This window comes from Micrasema longulum, unplaced genomic scaffold, assembly GCF_059751315.1.
Source record: "Micrasema longulum isolate JH-2025_06_02 unplaced genomic scaffold, ASM5975131v1 h1tg000494l, whole genome shotgun sequence".
In the NCBI taxonomy this organism is placed as follows: Eukaryota; Metazoa; Arthropoda; class Insecta; order Trichoptera; family Brachycentridae; genus Micrasema; species Micrasema longulum.
In genome coordinates this window covers 161744-185397 of record NW_028277691.1, presented here as the reverse complement: position 1 = coordinate 185397, position 23654 = coordinate 161744, and the positions used below count along the sequence as shown (strand labels likewise).

Sequence of the window (23654 nt, the reverse complement as noted above, 5' to 3'; positions counted from 1 at the left end):
AATGTTCTAAAATGCTGTATCCTAGCGAGATTCTAAGGTCAAAGTAATAAAACTTAGATGCAACAACTCATATGCAAAATCAAACTGAAGGGTAAAAGTTTAATCCGGCATCCGGACGAAAGTGGACGCGGAGGCGGAGTGAGGAGTTTGACTTTAAAATACAAAATCAGATTCTGTAAAGCAATGGCAAAATTCACTAAATGGTAGAAAATAAAAACGGATTAATTCGTAAATCATTTCTTTTAAAGAGAAATAAGCATACTTTGTTACTCGGTGTCCTAAAAACGGGGATACTTATTAAGCGAAGTGTTTCTGGAGGAACGGGCTGGGAGCGGAGCGAAAGATGGTAATAAATTACGACAGGTGTACGTAGCTAACTTTATGTACACTAGCCGGGGTTAAACTTATTTCGTTCCAAGCGAATCGAAAAACACATCTCATTCCCTTCTGAGGGGTGAAGAGTAGAGACGACCTCCACATTTATTTTGTAGAGAAATGTAATTACTCGGCCGTCCGTGCGTCGGCGTCGGCGTCGGTGTCGGTCGGTCGGCGGCGCTGCGGTCGGTGGTAGCGCGGTGACCCCAGGACCGCGGGAGACAGGAATAAGCGCGGGACAGCAAAACGGAGGATCCGTCTTCAGTGTCTTCAGGGTCTTACAGGGAAAGTCCAAAACGCTTTTTACTTTTTAAGATTCTTCAGTATTACCTTGGTGACGTACGAGTATGCTTTAAGTAGAGTTTACACCTTCGCAAAAAAGTAAAATTACGAGAAAAGCCATTCAGGTGAAAACGTAAGAAACAGTCCGGTTGTAAAAATGAGTATGATAGGCGACACTTTGGGTGTAAAATGATATTGAAAGTAGCGATAAATGTTCTCTTTACGGGGTCCATCTTTCGTCGTAAAGTGAACTCGCATACCGTACATGGCCCATTCGGCCTAAGTGTCATCTCATTTCGCGTGATGACGGCACTCACAGAACTGGTTTACGCTTATGGCGTGTTCGTTAACTGAAGACATATAAAAGGGGGAGGTGTAAAATACCATAAAGCACACGTTACATGAAATCGCAAACTTTGAGTCAAAATGACACCATAAGAGGAACTAATCACAAAATGAAGAAAATAAGAAGGAACTGACCTTGATGCTGTCGTAGCATGCGGTGACGCGGCCATTCTGCACCTCCACGTTGGCGGGGGGGTGAGCGAACTTGCACTCCGTGTCGGAGCGGGAGCACTTGTTCCGCTGGAACTCGCGGCACACTTCCAGCTGCAGCCAGCGAGAGTCCTTCCCGTTCAGCAAGCTGTTCATGCTCACCATGGCCATGACTGTTGGAGGTGTTCTCTCCTCTCCTCTCCGCTCTTCCCGTCCCACTCACTCACTCACTCTAAACTATAGATATCTTGTAAAACTTTCCAAACACTATAATTACGTTACAATTATTATTATTATCGTAAAGTCTTAGTTATTGTTACTTTCAGCGTTCGTAAAAATATATATTTTCGTATTATTTAAATTTACAAAAGTATTACGTAAAAATAGATATTAGAATATTATGTTTCGTCGTTCGCGCGGGCTGCTCGACACTAAGCGGTGGCGGGTTACGGTCGCACGCGACTCCGCGTGGCGTTCTTGGCGGGAGCGGGGTAGCTGGTAGCTGTAAGCGGCTAATGGAACTGTCGGAAGCGGCTGCGGCCTGCTGGCCGGTCAAGCTAAGCTGGTGCGGGCGGCTCTGCGAACAACAAAACATACAGGTTACTGTCACTGCCGGTCGCCGCTTTACGGTCCACACTGATACCGATGTTAGGGCATTAGATTAGCATAGAGGGTTCCACTGCGGAGGGTGTTGAGCGACACACGCGAGAGCAGCACCGAGACAATTATATTCGTGTTATTCGCTGACTTGTTAATGCTACGCACAAAGCGATAAACATAATGCATACATATTATTGGGATTGGAACTGGTTAAGTTGTACGATTACCAAACGACAGAATAAATCATTACTACTTTGGGACGTAATAACATATAAATTAAAATAATCACTACATTATATTAAAGTACGAGTGCGTACAAAAAAAAAGCAATTATTTTAAGTAAATTACTACAGGGCAAGTTGGGAAATGCAAGTAATAGACGTATGCTCGGTGTCCTGGTGTTGCTGCCTCCCGCTGTATTGCGACTGCTGCAGTTCGCAGTTTGGCTCGAAACATAGAGTGAACCCTAGGAGTGAGAACACAAGGGGATAGTTGTACGTATAAACCACATGCATCATTATGAGTATGAGTAGGTCAGTAAATATTTTTGGATAAAAGGAAATTGAAATTATTTTGTTCATCAATTTGGTTTGGATAGCGCCACACAGCAAAAAAAACCCGTCGCCGATCTTCCGTCGCGGTAAATCCGCAAACGAACGAGCGGCCACATTATATTATTCCGTGGCTGATTATCAGTCGGTTATGGAGCCTTATGCAGCGTGGAAGTAAAATGGATACATAAATATGTCATATTCAAATTCAAATTACAGGAAAACTTCGTACGAGCATTCCGCCGGGATCTGCTCTTGTAGCCGCACGACCAGAAATGTGTCAATGACTCTTTTTTTAAAAATGTCCAGTACCTTCATGAATTGGAACAATGTCTCAGATAGGAAAGTGGGGGAAATCAATAATTCGATGTGCCGCTAAACTTGTCTCTGGAATCCCAAAGGAAAACTTAATTCTGAACCTCTCAAATTAATCGTTCGGTGTCAATCATCCCGTAAGTGCATGTTCGACGCCGGCTGTCCGCCGAATGTGGCGCATCCCATTAGAAACTATGCAATGCGGCGTTGCCGATTAGACGCTGACGGAAGATCCGCGCGCGGAGAACGGAACAGACGCCGAAGGCGAGCGGTCCGCCCAGGTCCGCCGACGGAACAACCGATCTTCCACGCAGTGCACCCGATAATAGTAAATCTATGCAATACAATGTATCGGCGTTCTGCCGCGAAAGATCAGCAACGATAGACGTAGAAAATTATGTTCTAAAAAATAAAATAAAAAATATAACAACGAATAACAAACGTTTAATTGCCATTCCTAAAAAGTAGAATATTCCTTTGAGAAGATTAACCGAGTTTGAATATGCGACGCGGAATGGCAAGAAGGGCGGAGGGTGAAGGCGGAGAGCGACAGAGATAATCTTTATGGAAACTTTGTTACTAAAGAGTGGACCGTTTGTCTTTTTAAGTTTTCTGCTTCGGATTATTTGGCCATTGCCATTTCGTAATTTTGTGAAAATTTCATACTGGCCACAAGCGAAAGATACTGCAAATTAGAAATTATTATATAATTGTTAGGTATGTATGAAATAAATAATTACCCATTGTTGTCATTAGTCACGATACGACAGAAAATCTTCGAACGTATTTTTACCGCTAGATTTAAACCACTCAAAAATAAATGATCGTATTTAATGAGAATATTTGAAAATAAATATGAGGTGGATAACTTTTTATCTCGAAAGGAAAATGATGTCCAGACATTTACGGGACTTACGAACTACAATTGGCTCGGTGTTTAACTTCGTACACGGAGTAATGTGAATTACTTCGGCTATGGTTGGACCTTTTTTTACAATAAATTTTGTTGGTTGATTATTACTGTACATATTTTTTTTTAATGCAAAATATTTTAAAACAGTACAATTTTTATCGCTATTAGACTTTTTTATTCCTATTTAATACGAAAAATTGCTCGAATGCATAAACAGTAAAATTATTACCTAATTTGTTATTAAATCTATGGATTGATAAATAATTATTAAAATATCTCATCCGCGTTACGATCAGCTGGCCGATGCGGAATTGTCGCTAAAAACACGATTTGCCTACAGCTTCATTTATATTGTGGGAAACATTAGTGGGGTAATTGCAGAACCGGGAACAGATTTATTTAACGTGAAAAAGCTCAGTAATTGCGGAGAAATTTGCATTTAGAGCAGTTCCGGTCCCGGGGCCAGGGCTCACGGTATCGTCGGCAATCAACGCTTATTTATTGTCCTATAAAGCTAACAGAGTGCCAGGTGCCGGTTCCATCGCGCGTCGATAGTGAATGGACGACTTCGGGCCGCTGCGGCCGGTACCGAAGCAGGCCAGACTAGAACAATAAAAAACCAGCGTGCCGGGGTTAGTGGAGTTCTGCAGTTGCCATCAATTATTCCCAAAGCGCATAGAGTTGAGACAATGGCGCGGCTTTGCCTGCAGAGAACACCGCTGCATGCTATATTCCGCTCTTCGCATTCTACGCTGCGGGACACCGCTCCGCGAGGAGGCTACGCCCCCCGAGTTATCGCGCCGACAGACGAATAACATCATTTCAACATCCAGCGCTGCTCTCCATTGTTTTAGGCGCGGAAGAACAGTTTCAAGTATCATCAGGAAAATGGGTCTCGACCGGGAATCGAACCTGGGTCTCCCCGCGTCGAAGCGAGGCGCTCTCACCACTGAGCTATCGAGACAAACGATATATTCTAGACGGCACTTGAGAACGATTCTTCGAATGACCGATGGCGGTCAACACTATCGGGCGGTTCGAAATACGGGCCGGACTAATGTAAAACAGCGTGTCGGGCTGCTACGAAGTGTATCTAAGCGACCGGTGAGCGATGAGTGTTACATCGAGTTGCTGAATAAAATTCATTATTCAACACGAATGCAACATACAGGATATGTTTATCGCTTAACACGCCATTTACCCGGGATATCGCAGTATCACTGTTTAAAGCACAACAAAAGAGATAAGAACCATAAAAATAACCAAATAATGTCGCGGTGCCTAAATATATAATGTTATAAATTCGTTATCTGGAAACATTCCAGGTATGGTGAATATTCGTTTATATTAAATTTGTAGAGAAACCCGTTTATATTATATTTGTCATTTTAATGATACAATATAAGCAATTATAGAACATTCGAATGAATTAAAGAAAAAAAACAGTAATTCTACTTCAGTGTACGGAAGTACGGACAATTATAAAACAAAAAATGGTTTTATAAAAAACACGTGTCAACAAAAAAAATAATAACGGAGCAGATGAAACTGTAGAATTCGAATAATCTAACCGAACGAGAAAAATACGAATAAGTTTATCATAAATATGTACAATACAGTAACGGTGTTTAACTATAAAACAGCAAAATAAATCACTAGAATAATGATTTTCAGCGATAAATACACAACATAATGCATGTAAAATAATATGACACAAATCTATTTAACGCCGGAAGGGTACAAGGTAATAACACTGATGAAAATGAAATATTATTCAGCGTGCAATCGAGCTGGATTATTAGTGCTGCATTAGCTAGTCGACCGGCCGGCCAAGGTAACAGGCTCAGGCGTTCACTTCTGGAACTGACGTAGTCTCCGATGGAAACAAAGCTTCTTCCTACATTATTCGGCGAACACAATAATGCCAAACTGTGAAATCGTACCAATCAAACCGAGGTTGCGGGCGAGATTGTAAATGCTTAAGTAAAAAAAACATATCTGTATGGAGGTATTGGGTATACTGCAAACCGACTAAGTCTACTCACGAATTTACTTACTACATTATTTTCAAGTGATATTGGCAATAATATCTAACTATGTAGATACCCATGATATCCTTTCTCTTGATGTTGTCTTCTTCAGCTTATTTTTTATTACATTTTTGAACCGACGTCGGATTCTTTTCCTCTCTGCCAAGGATCCTCAGAACAGTTAGCGAAATCTCACTAAACGGTAATGTCGATTTGTTCCTACAGCAAAGGCGAGCATTCAAGAAGCAAGCGGTGTTATCACTCCCCAATTGAGATGACACACTTTCCATGTCCGGCTAGCTATGCCATGACTATATCCATTATACATTAAAATATATTCTAAGATTTTTTGGGTTAAGTGAATGCATTGTATTATATTATATCCTAATGGCAATCTATCAGGGCTCTTATAAGCCTGTTGATTGGTTGAAAAAAAAAAAGAATTTGGTTTGAAGTGATTTTCTGGCATCAAAACTTTTACCGGGAGTAATTATTCATACAAACCAGTAGACATAAAAAATAAGTTATATATCGTCGGGTTTCTGGCACAAGTTGGTAACTAAAAATATTATCATTATTATTATAAGCGCCATTTTTGTAAAAATCACCTCAAGGGCGCTGCACAGTAAATATCCCAACAAGTCTTGCAGCTACATAGCGCACTGACACGAATTGTGACATATTGCACTTTTAAAGTTAAAAGCTCACCCAATCAAAAATTTAAATAAAACGACAAGCAGAATATTATAAAACATTATTTTTTGTATTTGTAAAATACGACATATTTTTATTGACTTTTTAAACGATTATTTGTTTCCAGATTCTCAATTTTTAGAAATTTGTAGTTACCGAAGATGTGGAGACAGTTTTATAACTTTGTTAATCTCAACGAATAAGTTCACCAAGATATATAAGATTGAATAATGCTCATGTATTTAAAAAAAATTTAGATACGACCTTTTCATTAAATACGTATTTGGGTATAAAACATGTGATTTCAGTGGAAATTGAGAATTCGAACGTAGACGTTCTCGAAGGGTGACGTCACGTCTCTAGCCAAGACAGCGAGACGCCAAGAGGACGATAAAAGTAGTTTATTATATGGAAACAGCATTATAGTTGTGGCGGGCCATCGGCTGAACCTATAATTCCGGCTATTTTCGTTAATGGAATCGCGGAGACTGACGGCCGCCCGCCCCGCCCCCGCCCCCGCCCCGGCCCGCGCCCGCGACGGGGGCGCGAGGGTCGGACTGTAATAACACAGCGCAATCGATATCGAACTAAAATTCATTCGGAACAAATGACAAATTAGCCCAATACTTGACGGGGTATGGACGGAAATATTTAATAACCCGCTATATTTGTTGTGCTAAGAAAGATTTTTGGAATTATACCAAAAATACATTATTAGCACGCAAAATACAATGAATTCTTCGTTGCAATATTCAAGTTCGCACCTCATATTTATAATATGATGCAGATGATAGAAGCCAATAGGATTTTAAGATATTCCAGATCATGTAACGAAAGCCATCGCTTTGTGCGCATTAGGGAAAATATGACTATTATCAACAAATTACAACAGGGATGGAGAACATTTTAGAGAGGGGAATATGGAAATCTAGACATTAACAGATTGTTGTAATTTGTTAATCTCAATGACTCCCGAAGGGGTTTCATCCAGTCTCTTTTCTACAAACATCTGGACAAACTCAAAATTTTGTAATTACTATAATCATTCTTGAAATTGATTTATTTTATTTTATTACGGTTCATAAACAATACTTATGACATTGGTATAATAATCACCATTTGTTATGTTAAGATATTGTTTATCAATTATATGTGAACACAACATGCACAACTAATTATATTTTACACATTATTTTACCTAACTAACATAAGGGACTATTTGATTTTATAAATTGCGTTACAGTTCCACTATAATTATGAAATGTATCGTTAAAGATATCAATATTGACCTTACTTTCTACATAATTATATAATCTTAACATACGTGATAATGCATCATTATTATTGATGTTTTTATGTTTATTAATACGAATTTTATATGTATATTCTTAAATCCGTCATTGTCCCTAACGGGGATGTAAAATTATGGACACGTTTTTTTATGTCTATAATCATACAATCATCGAACGACCGAACGCAGCTTACGTGTTTTTTATTAAATTAAATTAATTTAACGATGGGTACGAATTTTAGTTTAGTCAACTAAATACAATTATTCTCGGTAAAGTTGTAGTTATGAGCGTACTGCTTCATTTATTCCAATTAAAAACGAATGTTATGCATAAACATACCAACACCTCGATTAAACAGTGGGATAACGAAATGGGGAGAATAATTATATATCATTATGCATACGCAGTCGCATCATTTGCGAAACCCTCTCATCAAATCATTATTTATTGGATCTGAATAGAGGCTACAGGCCATAATGTAAGGTGCGCGTATGAATTTTATTAACCAGTTTAAATTAACGATTCACTACGAATTATTGAATCTTTTCGCATCTTAACAGCGAAAATATGTTACTCTAGCGTGTCACATTATTTCTTAGTGGGTTTCATCGGCAATTTCGCTAACTCACGGATCGGAAATACGAGATTCGAACTTCGCTCTAGAACACAGTCCGATTCTCATTTTCTGACACAGTTATTTATGAAAACAATATGAACTTGCTCCCCCAAATTTAAATATTTGGACAAATCGTAATATTTAAGTAGCAGTGTTTTTCACTATCACTTACACTTACACGAGCTATGGAAAGGAGAATGCTGGGTATTTCGTTGGGAGACGGAACAACAAAACACATGGATAAGAGTGAGATCAAAGGCCACTGATGTGGTCCACGTGGTTGCCAACCAGAAATGGAGCTAGGCTAGTCATATAGCCAGAACCACAGACTCTAGACGGACTAAAGTATTATTATGGAAAACTTATATAGGGCTATTTTCGTAATATAACACCTCAAGGGCGCTTTACAAAGTGATTATATAAAGAAATGAATTTGATTATAACTATTTAAATTTGTAATCTAAGCAAAACAATTGACCATAGAATTAGGAATAGTCCAGAAGGAGCGTAGAATCATATTTGAATACATCGGACTGTGTACAATAATCCCCCCCACTATGCCCTACTTTCACCGCGCACATTCGTGATGCCGCCGCGTAATGTTGCACGATGGGAAAAACATTATTTTAACACAAATGTAAGGTAAAAAAAAGCAATCTGTTAATTTCTCAAAAATTTTATTGTGCACGCAGAAATATTGGTTGACACAACAGAGGAGATAAGTAAAGGGTCATTTAATAAGATTATTTGAATTCATGAACTTTACACTTAAAATATAAAACAAATTTTATTTTACATACAACGGATATTTTATATCATGTTAAATAATATTTTATGTTTTAAAGATAATGTCGGTCACATATGCACAACAGAGTCGTTTAATCCGAGGTCCAATTTTCATTAGTTCTCTTATTAGATGAGCAAAGTAGGGTAAAAAAAATACTACCCTTGCAACGTTAACGAAATGTTCATTTTGTTTCTTCGACAATCTGACAGATGGAAAAACAATTCAGTTTTTAAGTAATTCATTTGCTACTTACACATTCATTTGCTAAGTACACATGAAATGTGATCCAATCCTGTTTTTTTAAGATCCTAGCAGTATTTCTACACTCTAAAAGGACACAACAGGCATAGTTGAATTCAAACGAGGAGTTGCGTACTGAGCGACGTCTACAAAGAAACTAATGGGTCAAAACGTAAACCTACTAATTTATGAGTGGTTTAGTCGCCTTCTGTTTGATGTGCGTATGCGGTTTCTGGACTATTCTTAAATATATGCAATTGACTTTATTATCACATGCTACGGATTCATTCCAATATAACTAATTGAAGAAAATAAAAGGGCATTATCAGACTGGTCCATGGTATTGAGAAAAACTGATGTCCTCAGAGGGGAAAACAAATAATTTATAAAAATGATTGTTTATTAGAACCGGGTTGAGGTCCCGTGGCTAGTGTCGCGAACTCACGGATCAGAGGTCCGAGGTTCACACCCCGCTTTTACCACAACTCGGTTCACATTTTCTAATGGTGAGTTATTTATAGCTCGTTGAAAATGCCCCATAAAATATTAATATGCATTTGGGTAAATCACAGGAACGCGAATATGTCTATCATAAAAATGAAAAAATGAAAAAAACTAAAACATAATAAGAGCAAGCATTATTACACTCGTACTACGTAACACAATATGGTGCGATGTAAGAAAGCCACAGTGGCCATAATAATTCCTATTTGCATTGCGGTCGAGATAAGGACAAGACGGATAGCTTCTCCTCCCCGTCTCCCGCCCACTATTGGATTTATTCCAGACGTATTATTATGGAAGCTCCTCATACCTACTACTATAAGGAGATGGGTTCTACTTGTAACCTTTCCGCATAATGCTTCTATTGTACTTACCTACCTATTTCCGATTTAAAGCCAAATATTTTTGAGAAGAAACTTTCACAAAGAAAACAAATCGTTAGCACAACTCCATAAATAAAAAATTACCAATGAGGTTTTTTTCTAATAATCCTTTAAATTATTGCGATACATCGTGCTAATTCGGAATGGAAGCTATTTCCGTTTTATTTATTAATTAATAAATGAAGGCAAGCTGATCAGTTTGTGATTCAGGCACCAGTTCAATACGATTACTAAATATTGTGGCGAGTGTTCGGCATATCTTAATTGTTAAATTGCTTTTATTTTGATGCCGGTAATGTACTTAATCAATAGCTTACACAACTGTGGAAAATGTATATGAACTGTTTTCACAATTTTCGTTTATATAATATATTTTTATTTTCTGTATACAATATATGTAAAAACTGTTGTTTTTTTCCCAAAAGAAGATAAATAAATAAATAAATAAATATCGGAAATCGAACCTAGGCCCCGTTTACAATGGGATGTTAACAGATTTATATCGAGTATCTATAAAAAAAAACGATTTTTGTGTTTAGAAGAAAAATTTGTATGCATATTCCGGTTTTCATAAAGAAAACTTAATTTTACTTTGTAGATAAAATTGAAGATAAATGTTAACTTCCCATTGTAATCGGGGCCCTGGGTTGACACGCACAGCTGAATGTACTAACCAATTTACCACGCGTTTCTAACATTTATATACAATCAAACGATTAACCAATTTGAAATTCGCCTTTTTAAAAAAAACAACAATACAGAAGTACTATTATGCTGTCACGAACGAAATATGAAAATCAGTCTCATAAAGTTGAGGTAAATAATGACGACTGCCATTGTGCAGATATGCGAGATGCAGAGCAAAAGTTCAAGCTTCCAATAGTAGGAAATAATCCTAGATATAAATCCATAGGAAAAGGCAAGACGGATGAGGTTATACGGGAGGATCCTCCGAGACTAGGTACTGAGAATACGGCCGTACGGCGAGTTACCGAGTGCCGAGTGCCGAGTATAAAAGCACCCACCCCTTTCCCGAAACTGTTCATAAAGACATGAGTCTTTTTTCAGTTTCGCATATCACTATAAATTTTTTTAAACTTACTAAGCGAAAATGTAATATTTCTGTACAATCAAACCGCGAAAATAACAAAATAAAGAAACTTTCCAAGCTTTCATTGTACCCCTCACTGCAGTATTGTAAATTTGTGATCAATCAAATACACATGGTCAGCACAATTACCTTTTTCTAATTTCCCAGTATGACAGTAAAGGAATACAGTGTTAGTTCCAAATTGAGACCGCGGCCGCACGCTCCAGACCCCGCCTCGGAAAGGAAGAAGAACGTAGTATTACAAACAAACCAAACAGCGACACAAAACCCAAATACATATAGCAAACATTAGAATAATTTTCCCTATACAACATAAACTCAAGCAACAGAAGAAAAGCAATACGTATCTATACCAAATCGCAGAGGAACATCAAATTATCAAGACTCTACTGGCAAAATCCTAACACAGATCCTAACATGATCCTTATCGAACTCAGGCGAAATTACTTCTCGTCATAATACTGAATCCCTCGCAAAAACCATTATCCTAATATCAACAGTAGAGACAATCCTATGCAAAGACCCTAATCGTTCTTACCATCTCTCAGACCTTAGAACGGACGAAACGGGTCCTAGAGCATGGTCGGCGCGTGGTTCTCTCGAGTTAGTCTACTATTTAGACTTGTAATTTACCACTTCCCTTCTATGGGACAAGAACAACACAGACAGACAGAGTGCCGAGTAGTGAGCAGTGAGCGGCTGAGTTGTCACGGTGGGCGCGGATCTGCAATCTCAAGAATTTAAAAACTTTTTGGACCAGTAAAATACATTTAATGTCTACAAACGTTGCGACAAGCTCAAAATATTAAAAATAAAGTTTATAGTATTTTTACGCATCTACATACGTATGTATAGTATAAGAGATGTATTATATATGATTATATGCGTTTTGTATGAAATCATATTACTCGGGTTCACAGTTCACACACCGATGCAATGGTCATACATACACTCGCTATTGTAATATACAAACATACAAATTTCGTAGGTTTAACGGACAATTATCGAGTGTCCTTCAATAAATAAATACAAATACGGTTATGTACTATGCGGATTACTAAAATTGTAGGCAGTTATTTATTTATTCAAGCAAAATAACATTAGAATCAATCAAAAGAAAGTCTTAATCGAGATAAAAATCATGTTTCTATAGAAATCGGCGTCGTAAGATTCAAAGGGGTACTGAGAAGATCGAGCGATTCTCTTTCATTTAATTCAATATATTATCAGTGAATGTACACTGGCTGCAGGTTGTAGGCTGGTACGGCGAGGTAAGGGCGCGGGCGCGGGCGCGGGACCGCACGTCGCCGTCGCGCGTCGCCGTAGCTGTGACGTGTTGAGAGTAGTTACTTTTTCCGGTACATTTATCCTCGAGTGTAAGCCTTTCCAGGCGCGGGTTTTCACCAAAGGATCAGCCGAGTATACAAATAATTGTAGCCCGGATTATGTGTGCCATAATGTAGCGTTCAATGGAACGAGAGGAAAATTAGTTTCGATTCAATCTGCCGAACGGAATAATACACCGAGTACCTAATATACTTAAATAATTATACACATACATTGTTATTTTATATTATCAGCGTTAAAGACCCCTCGAACCGTGCCGCGTGCTAAATTAATGTAAGATCACGCTCTGGCTATTGTATGGACTTGTTAACTCTTTACTCTTCGCGGTAAATGGAAATTACATAATACTCGTATGATAGATATTTCATTACCATCATTCCGCTTTCTGCACCTAGTGGTGCATAGGGCACAGCATTGACAAGGTAAGGTGATCAGTCTTGCGTTTCAGGTGCCAGACCAGTAATAATAAAATATTGCAGTCCAAACAACCTTAAAAATCACGTTTACACGCTCGCTCTGCCAGGAATTGAACCCGGGACCTCGAGAATAGTAAACGAACGCGGCAACCCATTCACAACGGAGCGGACTTATCTGCATTAGGTTTCATAATTCATTAATTTTACCTGAGAACAGCCAGTGAATTGAAAACACTCGTCCAAAGTTCTTGTTCTATTTCACACACAGAACTGTATTTTTCATGTCTGGACACAGAGAAAATATTTATTTATATGTAGATATTTACCTCTATCTTTCTGAGTATAAAAATCGGAAAATTGTTTTCAGGCGTTGCCTAGTAGGTGAATCGGTCGAAGGTTTCAGCTCATTTACTTCACAAAAGTCAACAGGTGGAAGGGTTGAGGATATGGGCATGTTTAAACATAGGCAGAATGGTGAATGTTACATAGTGTGTAAAGTGGCTACTTAAACCAGCCAATGACAGTGCATAGGCCCTGTAAATGCCTAGACTTATATATTCCCTTCTCAAAAATGTTTTCCCTCTGTTGCTGATCTGAATAACTCCCTAGGGAGGAAATTCAGCCTGTCTGCAAACATTTGGACATACTAAAAACATTGTTGAGATATTTACCTAATTAATGAATGATGTAGTTTTGCAAGATAGGGTATTTTATTAAGTGTTCATTGTGTCGATTTTGCTATCTCAAAAATTTTAAGATTAATCCAAAATGTTCGACTAGATTGAGATTAATTGAGAAAATGACGAGCACCGCACAGTGCGTATCTGCAGACGGAAACAATCAGAATCATTCTAACTTCTGATGGACGAGACACAGTCGTGACAGAGTGACTTATCAACGAAGAATCGGATCGGATCCGAGCACCATCTTCTGAATCGTGCAAAACTGAACGCGACTATAAATGGTTAATAATCATGACTCGATGCAATGTGAACAGAGTACAGAGTACAGAGCAAAGGCAGACTACACTGTATAGTGTATAATTTACAGTGTTCAGTACAAATCACGTTTGCATACTTGAATGATTCATAAGGCAGTTTCACTTTTAGCTCGAGAGGAAACGGCCACACTACGGCAAGATGATGGACGAGTACTTTAGTCTACTTATCATGTTGGTAGTTAGTTATTTTGTAATAAGGAAAATATCTATTACTACGAATACCGATAAAAATATGTAAAATGGATATTGTGGAGAAATGTTTTCATACATAACTGTTAAAATAAAATTATATAAAAAAATGTCTCTACAAAAACGGGACATGTTTGGTTTTGACAATTGTGACGTCAAGATTCGTGAAGATGTTCTATTTAAATTTAAAAGGTCACAAACAAAATTTGCAATAAACCGTTTTCGCGGGAGTAAAAAAATACTTTTTATGCTACTAATGAGCAACAGAAAAAAAATACTCGCTAGCATTTCATAGACCCTTATTAATTAATAAATGGTAAAATAAAACTATGATATTTTCTCATAGGTAACATTATCCAACATCAAATTACTGCGGATGCGTTCTGTGTTGTCAATCTAACTATAAAATAAAGAGTTTGGCACAGAGTACGTGAAAAGTATTAAATACTAAAAATAAGAAGAGTAAAAAAAAAAAGTGGTTCCAGTTAAATTCAATTTGTTTCCAACCGGTTTTTAAAATGACGCTACCAAGAGAGACAAGGCGAAAAAAGAGAGTGGCTATTCGATCAAAAGTTTATATTATATAATGAATAAAAAAAAACTTTAAGCGGTATTATGTATTTATTATTTTTTCCCGTTCTTTGTAGTTTAGTTAGAAGTATTAAGTATTCAGTAATAGTGTAATTAATTTGGTCATTTTTTGAGAAACGCCATTAGTCAGTCAGTTTAAATGTTTCAGAACTCGTAAAAAAACGGTTTTTTCAATGAAATTCTGAATGAAATGTTTAAAATCGAACTCCAATAAAAAGTAGCTAACAATTTATAATTATATAATAAACTTTTATTTTTCAATAAAATATAGGTTTCTTAACGGAATGAAGTGCATTTCAAGTCAGTCACATTCGCCAAAATCCTGACTTATGGGGTTTCATATGACCGATTCTAATGGATCTTTTTTGGTAAAGTTAGCATGGTGGGTCTTGTCACTAACAATATTTTGGGTACTTTTACTGAATTACAATAAGTTTGTTTTAAATAATAATCTATACTTGGCTGGTTAAGTGTGGCGGGATGTCTCACACCTCACAGTCGAAGTGTATCGTTGCTGGTGGCGGAAGAGTTGCGATAATTCCGCCGAGTATTATCCGGAGAAACGTGACGCTAGAATGCTGATATAGGTACATGCTGTAATGAAAATGAGATTCAAATTACATATGTATTTATGTACTAGATCAATTCGAAAGGCACAAGCGCAAAACGCGAGAGTATTGCAAAATGAAAACAAGTTGGTAATATTTTCCGTAACTTTACATTAGCACGTTTAACTACACCATCAACTACATTATTTTACAATAAACGCCATACGCAGTCGATGGAGCTGCAATATTCTGGAAATGTTCCGGATATTGTGTTCCATTTAATTTACATAAAAATTGTTACATATTATTTGATTTCTTAAAATGTTCAATCGACTCAGAAAATAAAATACGCAAGGTCATCATAACTGACAAATTATTTCTGTTTTGTGTAAGAAACAAAGCATTCTTAGCTTTAAAATAAACCAAATGAATCGTTCATGCATAAATATAGGGTGGAAAACGATTTACAATTAACAGACACAAACAATAAATTGTCGTAAAAATTGAACGTACAAGCTTGTTTTTTTTTAATGCGTCTTAAAATCAAAATGGTTGCATATTTGTAGTCTATAATAAGTAAGAAAAAATACAGGATAGAAGAAGCTAGATATTTAAAAATTGAGAGCGGTTGAGATTGAATAAAAACGCTATATTTAGATGAAGATGCAAATGAGGATAGTAATATTATTTAAAATTATTATGTTTTTCGTGCAGCGTTCAGAGCTGGAGATCGGCGTGAATACTGTTGAAGTGTGCAGTTTACAGGTCGGCAGTGGGCGGAAGGCGGGTGTGAGATCACTTCTATATTTAGTGGTGGCAGCGTGAACTCTAAAGGAATGCGGGAAGAGTGAACCAATCCACCGAGTTACTGGCTGCTAGCTGCTACTGACACCCGCACAATCGGAACACCTAACTAGTCAATGGGTATCTATCAAACTAGCGGTTCAGATAGCCGCCTGTCGCTTATCTTCAAATCTGCTTCTGCTAAAGTATTTTCATAGTGTACATTTAAGTGCAGAAGCAGAAGTGGCCATTGCCGGCCTCTAAGACCATTCTATTGAGTTCGTTCAACCTCTGCCACAGAAAATAGCCTAAAAGCTTTATTTTGTACCACGTCATTTCAAACAGAAATGAAGATCCCTCGTTATAAAATTCTTCGCAACAATTTTAACTTGACAAATCCGTATCCTAATCACGGAAGAAAAGGTAAAAAATATTGTTTGATAGCTAATAATTCATTTGGAAACATGGGTACACATTTTGATTTTTGCGCTATGAATTTCATAGTAACGAAACACACTTTTGATAATCGTATCGTAGGTTATCATTATATTAAGCTACTCGTACATAGATGTAAAGTATTTTAATCGCAAATCATACAATGGTGAAATTCAATCGTCTGTACTACTTTTGAGTTAAGTCGGGATCCAGAATAGTATTATAAAAACGCGCTGAGGAGTGTATTATAATAGTGGGTATAAAATTATCATTTACATAGTGGTTTTTTTTAATAAATAATGTTATTGAAACCAAAAATGAATATTTAATTGGTTTGAATATTCACACTTAACGGGTTCAGATTCCAGATGAAATAAATCGGTCTTAGATAAATTTGTAACTAACGAATCGTATTCCATTTTTTTAAGGTGTAATATATTTGATTTGTTAAAGATGAGGGGACACGGGTATGCAAATAAAGAACGGGTTTAATTTGTCGTGATGGAGTGATCCTGTTCGCGTGATTGATCGGCGGCGGCGGCGTTGCGCGGTGGGGCCGTGTGCCATGCACTATCCGGATCCAGCCGTATACGAGTACACTGCACCTCCGGGGGGCGCATAATGCACTTGCCAGAGGGTGACTCCGCTGTATGGCTACGACTCATGCTTGCTACAATACACACCGCACGTAATCGATCATAGACTTGTATTATGCACATTGGACGTCGGAAATTGGAACAAAAATATGCGCGGTGAATGGTTAATAGCCACGCGTGCATTCCTACAGACAAAAGTTTCAAAATGTGAAAAAGCTCGATCGCTGAAAAGGCGGGAATGTCAATTTATCAACATTAAAAAAAAATGTTTTTTCAATAATTATATGTTATATAGGTAATAGGAAGAAAAAAAGGTAAATCACGTTTTAAACGAAGAAGATACGAAAAATTATTGTTTTGTACTCGTATATCCCATTTGAAGATAGATTTGTGACAGACTACTGTCCAGTCAACTGCCGACCGCCGGCCGCTGTGTAGCCGCACCGGAGGTTATGACGCACGACACTAGAAGACGCGGAGAGCTTCCCTCGCGAGCGGATACGGAGCAGGGCGAGTGCGGTTCGACGTCGCCCGCGATTGGCCGGAAATGAGATAATGCCAGAGTGACGGAAACGAGCGTTGCGCATTTGTATGCAACAAAGTGAGAAATGAAACGAAGACTTATTAGAAAGTAACGAGATAATGTAACAGACAGAGAAATAGAAAGTGACGAAAACTCTCAAATCCGACGACAGTTCAAAAGATGCCAAATCTTCATCCGGCTAGCCAGTATTCAGTGTTCATACGCAACAAGCCAGCGCCAGCGCCAGCGACATAATATGATCGCGGAATGGCATTGTGTTGTTTATGGGCCGATCGTCGCACGCGTCACCGGCGCGGCACTCCGAATGGACTATGGTTATGGGACACAGTCACTTTTACTATCGCCTGCGCCCGCGAAGGAAAGGCCGCGCCGCGCCGCAGTAAAGTTTGAGCTCGCTAGGCACCGGGTACTGCAGACGGCATACCTTTATTCACGAGACCGGGACTCAAACTCAAGGTTAGACCTACTCGTGCTCGGAGTTCACTATAATATTGTATTGGTACAATAAATAGTGATAATGAAGATTGCTAAAATAATCATAATTAAGCGATAAACTTAAGTACTCGCATGAACGCATTTATTTCATGTGTATTATATTTATTTAATTTAAATTACTATTTAAATATTTTAGAACGCAAATGACGAACATATAAAGTTAGATACGATAAATAAAAACATTTCAAGATAAAATAATTTTATGCGGAAGTGAAATTTTAGCTTTATTTGTAATGCTTATTTATTAATATTCTTATCAACATTTTGAGTTTGTCTAAATGCTTGTAGACATACTCGTATATTAAATTCCATACCCTAGGGAGTTCTTTTTTTCATATTTTATTTAATTTATTTGGGATATATTAAAATAAAAATATTACAACAGTGATAGATGACATTTTAGAGAGTAAAACATTGTCGTAAAGAATGTAAAACAAAGTCTAGGCATTTACAGGGCTTAGACATATTTATTTCATTCTCAAAATATTTTCCATGTCTGATTTAATATTTTAATATTATTTGTGTTTCATTGAATATATTTTAAATAATGGACTAAATAATGAATAATCCATATATGTAAACACCAATTATTATTATTTTAATGCCAGTAAAAACGCGTCAAAATAAACAAAGGTCGTCGAAGGTATATCATGCTTCCAGACTCCAGGTGTATTGATATATCCTGACCACGGAACAACAAGGTATCATCTAACATTTTTGAAAAAATTACCTTTTTGAATATTTTTTTCTCTATCAAAATGATCTTTAAAACTGCATGAAAAACGTGTTAAAATTCCTTGTACTTTAGGAAGCAGCTAGGCAACAAAGTTCTAGTTAAATCCATAAATATTTGTTCTAAAGAAGAACAAGGTTTTTTTTTACTTTTTTGGGGCAACTATGGCTTATCCTCGGCCTCGTGCAGTAATGGTCAGCGCGTTTGCCCACCATTCAAGAGGTCTCGGGTTGGATTATCGACATGGTTGATATGAAATATTTATTTAAAAGGGTGTTTTCTCACTAGAATATTTTATAGTCCATGGACTGTTACCCGAAGCGTAAAACTGACCATCTTACCTTCGTGTAACAAAAATGATCAAGATACGCTGCTTTTGATGTACCAGTGCAGTGGTCTGTGCACCATTAGGTGCGGAAAGGGAATGATGATGATGGCCTATCCATGCAAAAAAAAAAAATATAATTTTCACTGAATTCGCTGCATATTTTATTGAAAAATCTTTTAAAACATATAAATAATAAAATTAAAAGGTGAATCGAATACTTTATATCGCACCCTTAACTATGACAAGTAAAAAAACTGAGATTTTGAGTTATTAATGTAGAAGTATTGATAATATGATAAACAACCTGTTTAAAAACTATCACAAGTCTAAATGAACTGTTGTCAATTTAATAACACAAAATACAGTCTTGAGCTACCAGGAATAACTGAACAAAAAAAGAAAGATCTTTTAAGCCTATGCAAGAATTTTTTTATTCATAATAATAATGTTTTAAAAGTAGTTAATACCGCTCGAAGAGAAAATCCATCGACTTATGAAAAAAACGATGATTGAAATTATTCAAATTGATGAATTAGCACCTATAAACCTTTGTAATTTTGCAAGAGACTTTGAAAGTCCTTATTATTATTTTTAATTACTTTGATAAACTATTAAAATTTGTTGAGATGGTTTCTATGTTATTTTTTTTGTTTTTATAGGTTATTTTAGCCAAAAATAAAAAATAAAATTGTTCAAAATTAATGTTAGTTTATTATTTTGCACCATATCTTAAAGAAAAATAATCTAATTTCCTATTTTTGCTAGTGCAATAATAATGTACATGATAAGTTAACTCAAAATCTTGATTCAAATATTTTATTGGTCTAGATTTAGAGTATGATATTTCAAAAACACGACTAGAAACACAATTTCCTTATAATATTTTATTTTTTAAAAGATCGCATTTTAAAATACAAATCCTGACAAACAAATTATAAAAAACCACGGTTAACTAAACACATTATTTGATTTCTTTCGGAGAAATGAAACTTTAATTTCAATTATCTCAGAATGCTATTTTGTTGACTTGTCATAGTCTAAAACTAGGGGTGCGATATGTCAAATATCTAAGAAATAACGGATAATCGCGAATCAAAACTTCAAACCTCAATATCTCAGTTCAATGAAAAAGTCAAGTGATATCTTTTTGTTCAATGGTCACAATATACGAGTATAAACAAATATTGACATATATACGAATTCTGAGATTTGTCATTTTTTTGGAGTCCGTAAGGTACAAAAACCAAACCTGTGATAATTTTGGCTAAAAATACGCAGGATGAGAAAAAATATAATAAATGTATTATTTAATAAGGAAGCGTCGTAAAAATGGGTAATTTATGTTAGTAAGAATTCCAAATAGCACTGAATACTATAAATAGCAAAAAAACAACAGAAATAAACACATACAATAAAGTAGTATTTAGTAAACATGATAAAAATAAAATAGGAAATAATTAATTAGTTACGTAAACTTTGACGAAGAAGTTTGTTTGCTTTGAAACCAGTCGATGGAAAAATAAAAATAAATAAAAATTAGTGGTTAAAAACAAAGTTGTTTGATTTGTTTTATTAGAAATAAACAAATTCATTATTACTAAGATAAATATAAATGGATTAAATATATTTTCAGTTATTGTTTAATGAGGAAGTACAGTGGTTTTTTAAAATTTGTTAATAGACTATTAAACAAAGACAAATAAATATATTTTTTAAATTTGATGTATCCGTATTATCACCGCTAAGATTTTTGTGTGTCTGAAAACCAGTCGATGGAAAAATGTAAATAAATAAAAATTAGTGGTTAAAAACAAAGTTGTTTGATTTGTTTTATTAGAAATAAACACATTCATTATCCCTAAGATAAATATAAATGGATTAAAACATTTTCAGTTATTGTTTAATGAGGAAGTACAGTGGTTTTCTAAAATTTGTTAATAGACTATTAAACAAAGACAAATAAATATATTTTTTTAATTTGATGTATCGTATTATCAGCGCTACGATTTTTGTGTGTCTGAAATTACTTAGCGTGTAACGTATCAAGTTCTCTTCCGGTTTTTCTAGGTCAGTTCTGCTGATTGGTCCGTTGAGGGAAAGTAAATCAGAAATCTTTTACAACTCTCTTATCATTGTTTGATTCATATGAATTAGTGACGTACTTCAAACAAGTTCGTTTTTATTGAAATATTTGCAAATACAATTTCATTTGCATTATAATTGGTAAAAATATAAAATGGAAGGAGCAAATATTGTAAATAGAATGAGAAAACTTATATATGTATTTATTAGATTAAGAAATATATTAACTATCAACAAATTAAAATCAATTTACTTTGCATTAGCCCAATCCATATTTCAGTACGGGGTGGTGCGTTTAAAATAAATATTTTACCGGTCGAAAAAATACACAAATTAATTATAAAAGTTATTTTTAAAAAACCGTCTACCTTTTCCACAGTTCAATTATTTAAAAATGTAGGGTTTTAAATATAAAATCGTTATATAAAAAGAATTGTTTGCTTAAAATCCATAAATACCAAATAAATAGTAGTGTTTCTACGTCACAAAACGTAAGTACGCGACCTAGAACAAGTGGTATCTTAATTCAAAAATTAAAAACAACTACAGCACAACATTATACTTACAGAGGAATATTTTTCTTTAATGAAATGAACAATGAAAATAAAAAGTGCAGTCAGGAATACAACATATTTAAGAAAGAAGTGAAAAGTTATATTTATAATTCTTTTTTGTGTAGCACTGATTTAAATCACCATTCACATGTATTTTTTTGCAACTTATGTGTTATCCTAAAAATATTAATAGTTAAAAATAAAATATTAAAATTATTGTAAGACGTCACATGCACACAAGAATGACTTTTTTACGTAATGGGAAACGATAATGTAAATATATGTATTGGATTTTTATAAAAATTGTATTTAATAGTAATATTGTATTTGTTTATCTAAATAAAAAATAAAAAATGTACATTTTCAAGAAACTTTGCCGTATAATTTAATGTCAAATTTTTACCGCGCGTAAGAAAACATATTTTGTATCCAATTTTTCGTAGGGCTAAAGTTCCTCATTAATAAGTAGAAAAAAAACCCACATCTAAGAACAAGTAAAAGTTTACTATATTATTATTGTTTCCATACCTATATGTAAATATTTTTTTGTCCCAAAATGAGTTTGTTGTAACTCCTGGGAGTACAAAAAAAAACCAAATACTACCATTATCGCAATGAGAGTTTAAAAAAAATCCCATACAGTTTTTTTATAATGACTGAAAAATGGCTGAATTGTTTTTCAGAGTAAGTTAACTAACTTTTCATAGTATCTGCACCGAGAAATTAAAAAACCTTAAGGTCATATGGATTAGTAAAGCACAATTTATTAAACATAAATATTAGCACCACTAAATTAGTGATTTTCGATGTTTGATCATTGAACTACTTACAAAGTTATTTTAATTAATGAATTTAGTGATTTATTACGAACGAATAACGAAGTGAAATTATTTAATAACTTATTTACTGAAAGTTAACACTTAAATCGATGCATTGTGGTAACAGTGCGCTATAGTTGCATAAATGAATAAAAAACTATATATTTTTAAGTAGTTTGTTAAAAAACGAAGGAAGTAACGATTAGAGAAAATGACTCGTTCTTATGCCAAGTACAGATTAATTCAAACGTTATCAATACTAAGAGTAAATAGTGTAAATTGATTCATAAAATAAAGGGGCTGTACGAATCATTGAGTTGAAAATATTGTAGAAATTCTTTAGTAAGCTCGACGAAACGGGGCTTTTTTGGTTATTGCTTGGGGACATAAAAATTATGCGATCACTTTTTAAAAAGTTGTTGTATTTATAATTTATACGTCTATCCCAATTTACCCTAATTTCACTTATTTGAATACATTTATTAGGTACTTTATAGTACGAAATATTTTACAATTTTGTTTTAATGTATTTTCTCACTGAAAAATGTTGCGCCAAGAAATACATGTCACTTTTCAAACTTTTTTAATGACAAACAATTTTACCTTCGTCAATTTTCCATTCTGTTAATCAGATTAGATATTATAATAATTTAATGTAACAAAATAAGGACCCAACATTTAAAGAAATTCATGTGGATTGATTATTGACGATCACTGGAGGGTAATTTTACCAGATTTAACGACACAAATTGTATATCGCTCATAAGTATTTTACGATTCATTTTATCGTTTAAATATACATATTTTTTATTGCAAGTTAAAAACATCGGGCTATCTACTAATTTTAAACACTCGCGTTGCAAAAATGTCTAGCACGAAAATCACTCGTTTACAAGCAAAGCCAAAGTAAATTGTTAAATTATATTATCAATTACATTTCGTAAACTGTTAATAAATAAAAATAACAAACGATTCGACTACAAAGCGGCGCCGACGGAAGCATTCAGT

At 35.3% G+C, this 23654-nt stretch overlaps 1 protein-coding gene and 1 non-coding gene across 14 annotated transcripts in view; both read right to left on the bottom strand.

Annotated features, from left to right (window-relative positions):
* The window catches only part of LOC148281123 (uncharacterized), a 249292-nt gene that overhangs the window by 114441 nt on the left and 111197 nt on the right, over window positions 1–23654 (bottom strand). For all 13 annotated transcript variants that reach the window (XR_015822423.1, XR_015822422.1, XR_015822424.1 and 10 more), the window contains one exon: window positions 1138–1729. Coding sequence is in view for 1 of the 13 variants with exons in the window: in XM_088227214.1 (XP_088083340.1) it covers window positions 1138–1323 (186 nt within the window). In the remaining 12 variants the exon portion in view is untranslated. The remainder of the gene's footprint in view (window positions 1–1137; window positions 1730–23654) is intronic.
* On the bottom strand, window positions 4423–4495 carry TRNAR-UCG (transfer RNA arginine (anticodon UCG)). The gene has a single exon. It is a non-coding gene; the product is annotated as a tRNA-Arg (tRNA).